At 39.9% G+C, this 15,322-nt stretch overlaps 1 protein-coding gene across 1 annotated transcript; it reads right to left on the bottom strand.

The window, feature by feature from the left end:
* Nucleotides 1-310: 310 nt before the first annotated feature.
* xkr5a (XK related 5a) lies at nucleotides 311-13,192 on the bottom strand. The gene is made up of 6 exons (XM_056480699.1): nucleotides 12,969-13,192; nucleotides 10,269-10,453; nucleotides 9,142-9,354; nucleotides 6,984-7,153; nucleotides 1,492-1,603; nucleotides 311-1,305 (listed from the first exon to the last, which is right to left on the bottom strand). The coding sequence occupies exons 1-6, from the start codon at nucleotides 13,190-13,192 to the stop codon at nucleotides 377-379; spliced, it is 1,833 nt and encodes a 610-aa protein (XP_056336674.1). The 3' UTR covers nucleotides 311-376.
* Nucleotides 13,193-15,322: the final 2,130 nt, after the last annotated feature.

The following is a 15,322-nucleotide window of genomic DNA, read 5'->3' as shown; positions in this document are numbered from 1 at the left end:
CACTCATTCACACTCACACACATACACTAAGGCCAATTTAGCTTACTCAATTCACCTATAGCACATGTTATTGGACTGTGGGGGAAACCGGAGCACCCGGAGAAAACCCACGCCAACATGGGGAGAACATGCAAACTCCATACAGAAATGCCAACTGGCTCAGCCGGGACTCGAACCAGCGACCTTCTTGCTGTAAGGTGACTGTGCTAACCACTGAGCCACCATGAACTACTAAGAAAATCAATGGTTACAGATTTCCAGCATTTTATTTAAATAGTGTTCAACAGAAAGAAAGAAAGAAACTCATAAAGGTTTGAAACCCCTTGAGGCTGAGTAAACAAATAGTACATATTCATTTTTGGGGTGAACCATCCCTTTAAAACCCGACATCGTCTTCAGGACCCCTTCGGGACAAAACCACCTGCCTGCGAGGGCCCCTGAGGAGTGATCCTGAAGCCTCTCCATTTAACCCGGGAGCGGAGGTGTAACAGGGTCCCGCTCGGCCCAAAAGCCCCCTGACCAGATCCCTCTGCAGGCCACCATCTGTAGAAATTGGGCTCAGCTCATCCAGAGTCTCCAGTCCAGTTCCAGACCCGAAACTGAACGGCGTTTCTCGATCCAGACGTGGATTACTGGAGCTGCTCGGTGATTGCGGGTCAGCACTGAAGTATAAAGTAGAGCTTGATTCTGTTGGGCAATAATTAGGTTCCGGACTGTCCCCGAATACAGACTTCCCTTCAGGCGAGCTGCGTTTACAGTCTGATAAAGTAACAGGCGACTCTAAAGGACTCTCCATTTCCAGACTGTCATCTTCATCATCTTTAGCTTCGCTCATGCTCTCGAACTCTTCCCTGCAGTCGGACAGCGGCGCCATCGTATCGTCCCGGCTCTCAGATGCGGAAACGCACCCGTCGTCAATCATTTCCGCTTTCTGATCCACCACTAATATCCCGGATACTCCTCCTGCCCCGTAAGCACTGTTGATCTTCACCGGGTCTCCTGTTTTTAATGCCAGGCGGATGAGCAGCCAGTGATGGTGCCGACACTCTCCGTCCGGTTTGACGCCACAGCTGCCGGGATGCTCCAGAAGTGATCCTGGGATCCCAGAGAGAGAGAAGGAAGGGTGGGAGGAGCGGAAGAGGACCGGAAGAGCCGCCGGAGGAAGACGTTTATCTCCCAGAGAGAAGGAGGAGTCGGTCTGCTGGAGACACTCACGGCCCATGTGCGCGCGCTGATGCAGACCCTGAGAGATTTCGGTGGACTTGGGATGCAGGAAACGGTAGTATAATATTAGAGACGTCAGACCTGAGAGACACAGAGAGTTACAAATTCATTCATTCATTTATTTTCCTTCGACTCAGTTCCTTATTTATCACAGAGGAACGAATCGCCAACTATTCCGACATGTTATAAGCAGCGGATGCCCTTCCAGCCGCAACCTAGTAATGGGAAACACCCATACACTCTCTCATGATGCAAACAAACTCTCACCGAGCAGGAAGCTGCACAGGACAGCAGTGGGGACGGTCAGGCTATCCCATGATGGATCAGTCAGAATGTCAGACGCAGCCAATAGCAGTGTAGCATTTTCCAACAGCATCACCTACACAGGAACAACAGAAACAACTTCACTCTATTACCTAAACAAACAGCTACACAACAAATACATCATGGAAGTCAAATCAAAACTGACTATTTCTCATTTTTAGGGAATAAAAAATATGTATTTTAATTTCACAGGACTTTGATTAAATAGAAGTTGTGGCAGTTTTTTAGCCGTCCCATGATGAATGAAGTGAAACTGCTTCTCAAACAAATTAAAAAAGTGGGCGGGTCTTGATTTTTTTCCATAGAGAATTAATTAGGTCATTCTGGTTTGCTATTGGTGGATCTGATATAAGTGACATGTTGATTTATGCACATATTCTTTACTCATGCACATAATTACTTTTTTTTTTTAAATGTACGTGCCTTTTAACCTTTAATCAAATCATCTCCTCCCTCTTTAACAACATATTTTCTCTGATTGGTTTATATTGGTATGATTAACCTGTCATTCAGGAGAATGCAAAACTACATTCTGCACACATTACAGTCCTGGCGGCAGAGGAAGAGGATAAAGGTACGTGACTGGCCTGCCTGTAGTCCTGACCTGTCTCCAATAGAGAATGTGTGGCTCATTTTAAGGCACAAAGTGCGACAATGAAGACCTCGTACTGTTGCCCACCTTAAGACTAGTTTGCAGGAAAAAGGGGACAAATACAGTATACACCTGAAACACCTCATCACTTGGTGTCTTCAGTCCCTAAACGTATGTTAAGTGTTGTGAAAATGAATGGCATGTACTCCTCCTACATTTTTTGAAATGTGTTGCAAGAACTAAAATTAAAATAGGTGTTTATTAAAATAAATAAATAAATAAAAATCATGAGGAACACATTAACTAATGTTTGTTGTAGTGTCTGCAATGAAATACAAGTCAAAGTCAATTTAGAAATCATTTCTTTTTATTTGCATTTTCCATACTGTCCCAACTTTTTCTGATTTAGGGCAAAGAGCATAGAATGACCAAGAGGCGACACTCTGTTGCTATTTGGGAAATAGCCACTAGATGTCACTAGTGTCACGCGGTGGCCATTTTGGAATGAAAATTCCAATAGGACAACAGCTCGGATAACTAATGTCAGACCAATTAGACAGAATGAATTAAAATATTCTGTTAAATATGAGTTAAACTATTATACTATAGTGCTTTCTGCATAAATCAGAACACCCGCTTTGAAAAATAACATTTTAAACAATATCGCAATGAAACAAAGACAATTTCCAAAATGCTGACAAAACTGAGTTTAATATATCTGATATCTATAATATCTGATTACCTTATAACATGAAAGTAAGGTTAACAATATAACTTAGATTACATTTTTTAGTTTTACTTAAATAGGGTGATGCAAAAATGAGTATACCCCACAACAAATACTACTTTATCTAGTAGTTTGTATGGCCTCCATGATTTTTAATGACAGCACCAAGACTTCCAGGCATGGAATGAACAAGTTGGCTACATTTACAACATCTATCTTTTCCATTCAACATACAGCTAATAGTACAACAAAAAGTGTATGGTCAGTCTGTTATCAATGTCCCATTTTGAAAGTCATGTTAATTAAATTATTAAAGTAATTTAAAGTAATTTCACCTAAAAGTGACGGCTTCACGAATGCGAATGTATGGTAGGCTATGTTAAACTTAGTAAAAAAAAAAAAGTTAAAAATAAACTATTGAAAGTGCAGATGATCACCAGTCTTGTGATTGTAAGTGTTGTATTGTCGTCTTTCGGGTAGTGTTCAGGTAGAATTTCAGGTTGTATTTCAGCTTTAATGCGCTTTTTAAATAAATAAATAAAAAACAAAGCAGCTGCTTGCCATCGTGATAGTAATAAGATCCAATGGATGGCCGAACACTTTCACTCCAAAATGGTGGATACGTAGGGCTGTTGCTGGGCGCTGCTGTTGCTATGGAAGTGTTGCCTCTTGGTGATTCTAAGCTCTTGTTTGGGGCAAAGAACATAGAATCACCAGGAGGCGACACTCTAATGCGATTTGGGAAACAGTCACTAGATGGCGCAGCCGCCATTTTGGAATGAAAATTCCAATAGAATAACAGCATAGTATAAGTGTGTAAAATAAACTATTAAAAGTGCTGATGATTGTGATAGTGAGTGTTGTATTGTCGTCTTTCAGGTTGTATCTCAGCTTTAATGTGCTTTTTAAATAAATAAATAAAAAACAAAGCAGCTGCTTGTAATCGCGACAGCAATAAGATACAATGGACAGCCGATTGCTTTCACTCCAAAATGGTGGAATCCCGGGCTGTTGCTGGGCGCTGCTGTTGCAATGGAACGTTCTATTGAGTGTCGCCTCTTGATGATTCTAAGCTCTTTGTTTGGGGTTTGATGTGGTTTTTGATAAAATGTTTTGTTTCAAAAAGTCCAGTAAATCAGTAAATGCCACAAAGCTGATAGATTGCATGGCTTGTTTCATATGCAAACAAGTATCTACAAACTGATAGGTGTAAACCAAATGACCCTTTTACGATAGGTGTGAGCCTTGTGAGTTTTCAATGGGTATAAGCCAAACAACAGCTGAAACATCTGATAAGAGGGTCCTGCTGAGATTAGTAAACACAGAATGGTTTGTTCGTAGCTAGTATAAAGTTGTGTCTCACAGACAGTACTTTGGGTTAAATTACTTGAAGACCGACGGGTTAACATTGATTCTGAGGAACTGTACTATTCACTGTCTTCAATAAAGTCTTTTACCCTTAAGAACTTCGGTCAGCTTACTTGTATTAGAGCAGGGGTCTCAAACTCAATTTACCTGGGGGCCGCTGGAGGCAGAGCCTGGGTGAGGCTGGGCTGCATCAGGTTTTCCACAAGAAATTATTTATATTATTAATTTTCTAATTTGTTTATTTTTTCATCTTATTTTGTGTTTAAAAAATAAAGAGATTTGAGAAGATTGGAATTTTTAAACACAAGATAAAATAAAAAAATAAAAAAAATTAATTACAAATGAATAAGAAAATAAATCAATCAATCAGTAATAAATAAATAAATAATAATAATATTACTAATAATAATAATTAGATTTACTGCTATGCGCTGTGCTGTTGTTACAGAAAAAGAAGCAACACTGTGTTGTTGTCATTTGTTTTGGCTACTTTTACATCATATAGAAATATATGTAATGTTCATTGTGTGAGGCAATGCAAATAACGGTGTGACCCTATAATTGGTCCGGGTTACCGGGGACTCTTATTGCCGATGGACAGATGTCGATATTTGACTGCAGATAACTACATTAGGCAGAACTGAGTTCCTTACTTTTCTTTTATCCCGTCGTGTACACATCACTTTGATTTCATTTGTCAGAGAGAGAGAGAGAGAGAGCTCACATTAACTCTCTAAGTGCCATTTCAGTTCACTTCCAAGCGAAAAATAGTAATAAATCACTCACTCACTGTGGTCTTGCCCAACAGAGTCTGGTTTCTCTCAAGGTTTTTTTTCTTCACTTTCGCCAGTTAGTGAAGTTTTTTTCCCTCTCCGCTGTCGCCTCTAGCTTGCATGGTTCGGGATCTGTAGAGCTGTGCATCGTTGGATTTGCTCTTCAACATTTGGACTCTCAGTAGTGATTATTAAACCACACTGAACTGAGCTCAACTGAACTGAACTTAAACACTACAAACTGAACTACATTGTTCCAGTTTACTACAATCTTCTATGTGAAGCTGCTTTGACACAATCTACATTGTAAAAGCGCTATACAAATAAAGGTGAATTGAATTGAATCTGTCTAATCTTCAAGAAGAGCCCACAGTAGCTCTTCTGTCATGTTCTGTGGCTGACATTGCTCCTGTCACACACTATCCTGATGCAGGGACACAGTTCCAGCTTCTCAAGATCTCGTTTGATCAGCCTCATTATCAGATTCACTCATGTTTTAAAGAAATGAAAATAAGCTTGACTGCCTCTTTACTGTTTTGAAAATACAAGTATTATTTAGGCAGGCCACTATGCCATTATTTATTTTCACTGTTCACTGCGCAGGAAACAATAACCACCAACCAATCAGAGCGATTGTAAGAATAAGAAAGATGATTGGCTGAAAATATTGTTAACTTGCGCATGGTGACTACCGTCATGCATGCACGAACACAACGTCCACGCAACCTTCGCATGCGCTCTCTCTCTCTCTCTCTCTCTCTCACACACACACACACAGACACAATACAGGTATTCACCGCACACAAGTTAATGCCGAATGAATTAAAATAAATACCGGAAAGCAAAACACGAATATTTGACATTTCCCGGAACAGGATCCTGCAAGATCCAGCTCAAATTAAGCACAGATTTATACATTTTTCTATGTATAATGTCCCTTTTTTTTGAAGTGTTGTGAATAAAGTGCGCTGGGACAAATGTCCACGTGTGCCCAATAGAAACGAGGCAGCCAGCAGGCACGAGAGAAAACACTACATGGCAACGCTGCTGTAACTTTCACAAATGTTTCTCTGCCTGCGTCATGTCCAGCCGATGTCCCGCCCCCAGGAGCCATATAGCCCACTGTGATTGGTGGGTTCATTCAGCTTTGCACACAACACTGTGAAGTGCCATATATATCAAACTCGCGGGCCGCACTAACATTAAACTTTCAAATTAAAGCAGGGGGCACAAACTATCGTCCCGCGGGCTGCGAGTTTGAGACCCCTGTATTAGAGTAATCTAATACATTGGGCAAGCCACACGAGAACAGTTAAAGTGCACATGAAGTCTAAACCAGGGGTGTCCAAACTCGGTCCTGGAGGGCCGGTGTCCTGCAGATTTTAGCTCTAACTTGCCTCAACACACCTGCATGGATGTTTCTAGAAAGCCCGGTAAGAGCTTGATTAGCTAGCCCAGGTGTGTCTGATTGAGGTTGGAACTAAACTTTGCAGGCAACCGGCCCTCCAGGACCGAGTGTGGACACCCCTGGTCTAAACTAACCATATTGATTTTGTTAGCTCACATTGCTAGTTTTGTGGCGAACAGTTAATAATCTTTAATTGAAATCTGTTTTCAGTTAAATTCTCAGATTAGATCTGTCTGAGTTATTGGGCGTGGCTAACATACTTACCCACGCTCCTCAAACTGTCAGTTTTGACAAGAAACAGAAATGGTGAGCAGGAAGTGTCTGTTAGGTTGTAATAACTCTCCCCAAATCCTTTTCCTGATCTATCTCCCGATCAATGAAATGCCTACTTTACTACACCCAATCAGCTCGCAGTAGAAAAAAACAAGCCCCGCCCACTGTTTTCTTATTCAATATTCAGTTTCTCTAGGAACTGCGTCCCAATACAAAAAAAAAGTCACAGTGTTCAGTTCATGTGGACTTTAAGCCAAATACAGCAAAATCTAACAAAGCACAATGTTATTGTACCGTGTAGAATCCTGCCATCCGGAAGCGGGACGGACCGTCCTTCACATTGAGGAACAGAAACACATGAACGCCTCCCAGAATGAAGTTAAACACCCGCCATGACCACTGGCCCACATATATGTCCGTCTGCTGGGAGACCAACCACAGCGCTGCCATCAGCCAATGAGACGCTGAGGAACAGATCACAGAAGCATATATGAGTCAATGATATTATTGTGTGTGGGATCTGGACAACATGTTATATAGAGTATTCATAGGCCAGGGGTCACCAATCTCGGTCCTGCAGGGCCGGTGTCCCTCCAGGGTTTAGCTCCAACTTGCCTCAAAACACCTGCCTGGGTGTTTCAAGTACACCTAGTAAGACCTTGATTAGCTTATTCAGGTGTGTTTGATTAGGGTTGGAGCTAAAATCTGCAGGACATCGGCCCTCCAGGAACAACTTTGGTGACCCCTGTCATAGGCTGTATATTTGGATGAGACAGACTTAAAGGGACAGATCATCCAAAATATGTTAAATCTTCTTTTATGTTCAACAGAGGAAAAAAAAAGTCAGGTTTGAAACAAGTGAGTGAATGACGACCGAATTTTCAATTTTAAGTGAACTATCCCTTTAAATAAAATCAATTTGTTGCATTGTGGAACTGCTTTATTGAGTTAAAGGGACAGTTCACCCAAAAATGAACCTTTCCTGTTAATGTACTCCATCCAAGATGTACTGTAGGTGACTTTCTTTCTTCAGTTCTTAGCCGAATCTGTGGTCATTGGTGATTCATATAATGGCAGTGAATGGTGACAGGTTTTTAGATCCAAAATAAACATATACAAACAAGTCCAAATTACTAGCTGTGGCTACTGATGATCTTCCTCCTGAGATCTTGTGAAGTGAAACGATCGCTCCGTGGAACAAATTAATTTTTTTTTTACAATATTATTAGCTTTAATCCACAGCCTGATCAAACAGTTCAGGATGCATATGTGAATGTAGTCCAATTGTAGTCCTATTGATTTAATGACGAAAGCATGAGAGCACGCTTCTACAAAACATCTACAAAAGTGTCAGAATCACCAGCGATCTAATCGTCATAGAACACTGGAGAACATTCACATGAACTACAATCCTGCTTCAATATGAACTACAAGTCCTGTCATGCAACACGCACACACACCTGCTCCATTGGTCTCCATTGGTTACACTTTCACAGCTTATGCTGCTCATGGACTTATTACACACACACATATAATCGGCACACTTTGACACTCTCATTGCTGAATATTGTTATACTGCTTTTTTTGTGAACATCACAACACATTTTCCTTGCTTTCCGTGTCTGAACCTTGCTTTGTTTTCTTTTGTTTGTTTTACATTGTCTGCTGCCTGCTTTTTGACCATCTGCCTGTGTTTTTGACTATGATTCTGGATTTGCCAGCATACTGATTTTATTGATTTTAAAGCATTGCTTCTTACCTATAAAGCTTACCTATAAAAGATTCATTGAATCCACAACAACCATGCAACGATGATTGCTTTAGTGTTGCCAGCTCTTATAATTGTCACGCCACCTCATAAATATTCGTCTCAATTACAATTGAAGTCAAAATTATTCGCCCTCCCTTTATTTATTTTTAAATTTTCATATTTCCTAATCAGATCACACAATTTTTCAAAGTACTTCCTATAATATTTTTTCTTCTAGAGAAAGTCTTATTTGTTTTATTTCGGCTAGAATAAAAGCCGTTTTAATTTTTTTAACCAATTTTAAGGTCAATATAATTAGGCCGCTTAAGCACATTTTTCTTTGATTGTCTACAGAACAAACCATCGATATAGAATGACGTCCCTAATTACTCTAACTTGCCTAATTAACCTAGTTAAGCCTTTAAATGTCACTTTAAGCTGTATAAAAGTGTCTTGAAAAATATCTAGTCAAATATTATTTACTGTAATCATGGCAAAGATAAAATAAATCAGTTATTAGAAATTAGATTTTAAAACTATTATTTTTAGAAATGTGTTGAAAAAATTTCTCGTCATTTAACAGAAATTGGGGGAAAATATATGGGGGGCTAATAATTCTGACTTCAACTGTACATCATTGGTACCTTTACTAACAAAACTTGACCATGTGCTTGTATATAATCTCCTGTATCTCAAACTCACCAATGACCCCGATGAGCCAGCAGCCAAAGGTGCGGGTGAACAGGGCGAGGCTGGTGAAGCGGGCCGCTAACATGCCTGTCCTCCACAGCAGCTGGCAGAGGAGAGCTGCCGGCGGCATCTGCAAATGCCCAGGACGAATCAAACAGCAGGCCCGGCTGTAGAGCACCAGCGCCCATGACAGAGACAGCAGACACACGCCACTGCATAGAGCCACTGCAGACAGAAACACAAAGGGGGAGGAGAGTACGCAATACAATTATTATCTCTCAGTTACATCAAAGTCCCTTTAAGGCAAGTCATTTCATAATAAAAGCTGCTCATTTACAAGAGGTCAGATGGATTTAGAGGGTTTTGCAATCTGAACTCTTCAACTGTAAACAGAAGCCTGCCACACTTGCCCCGCCTCCAAGTGCTTCTGATTGGTCCAATGCTTTGGAACTGACATTTGCTAAGTTTCCATCCAAAGATGTGAATCAGATTTATGCGCAAAACTGGAATAATCACTGGAAACGATTCATTCATTGATTTATTTTCCTTGGTGACGTGTTTGTAGTCCGATTGTAGTCCGGTCGCTTTTGTAGATGGTAACACAATTATTAATATTTATCAAAATATTTGTCACCTGACCTCCCTTCCTAGCACGCTCTCATGCTTTCGTTATTAAATCAATAAGACTACAATCGGACTACATTCGCATATGCATCCAGAACTGTTTTACTCGGCTGTGGATTAAAGCCAATAATAATGGCTCAAATAAAGTAAAGAATTTAACAGGGGTCCCCACTGCGGAATGAACCACCAACTATTCCAGCATATGTTTTACGCAGTGGATGTCTTTCCAGCCGTAACCCTGTACTAGCAAACACAGATACACACTCATTTACACACACTACGGCCGATTTAGCTTTTTCAATTCCCCTATAGCACATGTGTTTGGACTGTGGGGGAAACCGGAGCACCCGGAGGAAACCCACACCAACACTGGGAGAACGTGCAAACTCCACACAGAAATGCCAACTGGCCCAGCCGAGGTTCGAACCAGAGACCTTCTTGCTGTGAAGCATAATAAATAATATTATGAAGGTCTGACTGCATTGACTGCACTGACAGAGGGTTTTAGGACTGACCTGGTGAGGAGAGGCCGTAGTCAGTGACGGTGAGGGCGTAGGTCTGCAGGAGTGTCTGCGGGACGGTCATCAGTAACACCTCCAGCAGACGCAGAGCAGACACATCCGCCTGCTGCATCACCTCCTGCGCATGAGAGCCTGCTGAGCCCGGAGACGTCCATTCACACACACCACAGTCCCAAAACCTGATGCACACACACACACAAACACACATTGATTAGAGTGAGACTCTTTAAGGAAATCAGGGTTTCACGCTAAAAGAAATCATGCTATAAAAATATTCATTCATTCATTTTCTATTCGGCTTAGTCCCTTTATTAATCCGGGGTCACCACAGCGGAATGAACCGCCAACTTATCCAGCATATGTTTTACACAGCATGATCGCCACAGCGGAATGAACCGCCAACTTATCCAGCATATGTTTTACACAGCGGATGCCCTTCCAGCTGCAACCCATCACTGGGAAACATCTATCCATCCATCTCATTCACACTCATATACTACGAACAATTTAGCTTACTCAATTCACCTATACCACATGTCTTTGGACTTGCGGGGGACACCGGGGCACCCGGAGGAAACCCACGCCAACAAGGGGAGAACGTGCAACTCCACACAGAAATGCCAACTGACCCAGCCGAGGCTAGAACCAGTGACCTTTTTGCTGTGAGGCAACAGTGTTACCCACTACGCCACCGTGACTCCCTATGCTATAAATATATAAATATATATATATAAATATAAAAGAATTAACATTTAACAGGAGGGCTAATAATTCTGACTTCAACTGTATGTATTCATTTCTTTATTAATATTTTTAAAACTAAAGGGTTTTCACAAGAGGTAATGTGCAAATATTAAAGGGCACCTATTGTACCCCTTTTTCAAGATTTAAGATAAGTCTTTTGTGTCTCCAGAATGTGTCTCTAAAATTTTGTGTGCGTTTAACCTTGCACTGTTTTTCCACGGCAAATGTGACAGGATACACATTAATATCCACTGCTGTATGGATATCCGGTATGTTAATGTACAAAATAAACCTGATTTAACGTCCACAAACCAGGATTGAACAGGATAAAAACATCTTAAACTTGTAAAACTCATTCTTGATCACATTTGATGATGGTTGATGATCACAGAGAGCTGAACAGAGCTTTTAATCCCAGTTGCTTTGGGCATGTCCTGTCTTGTTTATATGATTATACACGTTACTACAGAGACATGTTAATACGGCTGTCAATGAATTCAGTGGGCAGGGAAACCGCACTCCTACATCACGTTGCGGTGGGCGTCAAAATGGGAGGGAATTTTGAATCCTATTTTAACGTCAGGAAATTAAAAAAAGAGACTGATTGTGTTTCTATCACTCCAGTATGACTGTGGACACACTATTCCTACACACAGTTCTGTCCAAACAGCTTATAAAATATGATTTTCATCACAGGTGCCCTTTAAACTTTGCTTTGGTAGACAAAGGACACGTTCTGTCTACTAAAACTGAAGTGAAACTAAATCCATAAAAATTAAACAGAAATGTGTTCACAAAATAAAAACTAAAACCAAAACAATCCATTAATGAATCCTAAACTGAAATGACTTTTTTTTTTTAAAGTATCAAAATAAAAGTACTTAAAAAACAACAAATTAGCAACACTAATAAACAACTCAATTCATATTTCTATATAAAACCCTTTTTACAATGTAGATTGTGTCAGAGCAGCTTCACATACACTACCTGGCAAAAGTCTGGTCTTCTATCCTAGTTTTAGGAACAAGAAATAATAACTTGACTTCTAGTTGATCATTTGGTATCAGAAGTGGCTTCTATGAAAGGCAAAGACCTCTAAATTACGCTTATTTGACCAAAATAAAATATGATCATGCCTTGATTATTAATGATTTCATTAGGACAGTAAGGTCTGACTTTGCTTAGACAAAAATCTTGTCACTAAACAGAAATAATGTCCAGTATAGAATATAAAGTCATGCTGCAGTGGAAACAGAATGAATATTGTGTCTGACTCCATCATGAGCTTGGAGGACTGAATCCATACATCTCTGCAATGACTCAAATCACTGATTAATAAAGTCATCTGGAATGACAAAGAAAGCGTTCTTGCAGGACTCCCAGAGTTCATCATGATCCTTTGGATTCATCTTCAATGCCTCCTCCATCTTACCCCATACATGCTCGATAATGTTCATGTCTGGTGACTGGGCTGGCCAATCCTGGAGCACTTAGACCTTCTTTGCTTTCAGGAACTTTGATGTGGAGGCTGAAGTATGAGGAGCGCTATCCTGCTGAAGAATTTGCCCTCTCCTGTGCTTTGTAATGTAATGGGCAGCACAAATGTCTTGATAGCTCAGGCTGTTGATGTTGCCATCCACTCTGCAGATCTCTCACACGCTCCCATACTGAATGTAACCCCAAACCATGATTTTCCTTCACCAAACTTGACTGATTTCTATGAGAATCTTGGGTCCATGCTGGTTCCAGTAGGTCTTCTGCTGTATTTGTGATGATTGGGATGCAGTTCAACAGATGATTCAGCAGAAAAATCGACCTTCTGACACTTTTCCAAATGATCAACTAGAAGTCAAGTTACTATTTATTGCTCTTACAACTGGGTTCAACGACAAGACCTTTGTCAGGTAGTGTAAAAATGAAGAAAAGAGAGTAAAAGCCATAACATTTCACCTTTTGAAGATGCCCAGATGGAGTGTGTGTATGATGAAGTTGTGGCAGGTGTGCGTGTCTCCGTCGGCTCTGTACCACCTGAAGCTCAACACCTGCACCAGTGACCCGGGCAGCAAGAGGGCAAAGGTCAAACCGGCAAAACACAACTGCTCTTGCCACAGGTAGAAGGCCACACAGCAGACCACTGATGAAGAAGAAAGACAGAGAGTTAACAACATCCACATCTGCACATGAGATTATACACACAACGGCTGCCATAACAAAAGCACAGTGAGATCGGAGGAGATTATAGCACTTTAATATCCAGGTTAAGCTGTAAATACCATCAAAACGGTGATTGTTTCATTTCAGGGGTCTTCACCAATCCTTAAATCTGGATTGGGACCATATTTATTTTGAAAAGCGCCCTTCTAGTATGTTTTAATTAAACTATAATTGCTTCTGCACAGATTTGTACACTGAAGAATTTTCTATCAGTGGAAAGGAACTTGATGAAAAGTAAATCTTTTTCAGATTATGTTTTAATAATCATATCATATATCAGTCATTCATTTTCCTTCAGCTTAGTCCCTTATCTATCAGGGGTCGCCACAGTGGAATGAACCGCCAACTATTCCTGCATATGTTTACTCAGCGGATGCTCTTCCAGTCACTACACATTGTAAGGTCCAGCCAGTTAGTCCAACGACGGTTCCTACTAGTGAATGAAGGTTTACTGTCTGTTCGGTCTTTCCAGTGCACAATGTTGATTTACTAATAACTTAACTCATATCTGACAATAATATGAGCTGGTTAAGAACATCAATATATTTATCCTCGTTTTATCTGACTCCAATTATAAAACACTGATTAGATTACTTAATTTCTTTTAATATTACTTTAGATTATGATTGAACATTCTCTCCGATTCGTTATTGTATGTTATTCTCATTCATTCTGATTCCTATAATATCCTGAGTCTTGTACCGGCCGAGTATACAATCTCTTAAACACAAGCATGTCAGTCTTGGTCACTAAACAGAGGAGATTAACCACTCTCCTAAAAGGCAGAACTCTACTTACTCAGATTAGAATACTTTGTGTGGTCCGCATAGATCTGATATCTACTAAATCAGGACAAAACTATTTAATCATACCCTGGTCATTACTATAGAATTAAGCAGACCAATTTACTTAAACTATTAGTAACTTTGAGTAATCACCATATGACTTAAATAGTATTATACGTTTAGAGATGAAGGCCTACCCACATTTAGATTGGTCTCAACAATACTTTGTTGTTCTAATTAGAAAACCTATTATTGGACTTTAACAGTCTAAGTATACTTGATTTAATGCCAATGTGTTAGTCGGAGCTCTAAGAACATCGTATAGCGTGCCACGCTGCACTGTCTATCATGTTTTAGTCTGTTGCTAACCTATACAGGGGCTTGTGGTGTTATGGACTTAACGTAATCCACTAGAGATAATAACACGAACTCTGTTTGAATAATTCAAAACAACTATTTATTAGTGAGGTAAATGTATATTACGCCAAGTCATTCAGTCAATTCATAAACAATCAATTCAAGACATTAAAATCTCATAGGTAAATCAAAGATCAAAATATACATAGTGTGGAGCATGAAAGCTCCACGCTTTGGGCTAATCTGGTTACAGAATCGGCCCGAACATTTTGAAAGTAGCCAAATAAAGGATTCCTTTAAAGGGGGGTGTGTGTCATTTGCATTTAGTGGCATGTTAGATGTGAAGAGTTTCTGCCTGTAGGGAACAAATGGTTACTGGGAAACACCCATACACTCTTAAATTCCCACACACTCATACACTATGGCCAATTTAGTTCATCCAATTCACTTACAGTGCACAGAAATGCCAACTGGCCCAGCTGGGACTCAAACCAGCAACCTTCTTGTTGTGAGGCGACAGTGCTAACCACTGAGCCACCATGCCGCCATATCATATAATATCATTTCATTTCACATCACATCACATCACATCCCATCACATCACATCATAAGCATTCTTAATTAAATCTTGAATCTTAAAAAAATTATATTGAGAAAGCATCAAGCTAGATAATAAAACTACATATACAATTTTAATGTTATAATGTGCATATACACATTATTATTCTAAATATTAGTATATTGTCTCTCTTTTCTGTATATAATTTTTTTCATGTTAACGAACACCCCCCCCCCACACACACACACACACACACACACACTGTATACATGCACGTAGAAAAAATTAAAAGACAACTTGAAAATGTATTTTTTTAGACTGTATGGTTCTGTGTTTGAGTAAAAATGATTTATTTATATATTTTATTTAATTTTATATTTTAAATAACT

This window comes from Danio aesculapii, chromosome 20, assembly GCF_903798145.1.
Source record: "Danio aesculapii chromosome 20, fDanAes4.1, whole genome shotgun sequence".
NCBI classification, from domain to species: Eukaryota; Metazoa; Chordata; class Actinopteri; order Cypriniformes; family Danionidae; genus Danio; species Danio aesculapii.
Note: the sequence above shows the minus strand (reverse complement) of the source record. Positions and strands in the feature narration are given on the sequence as shown.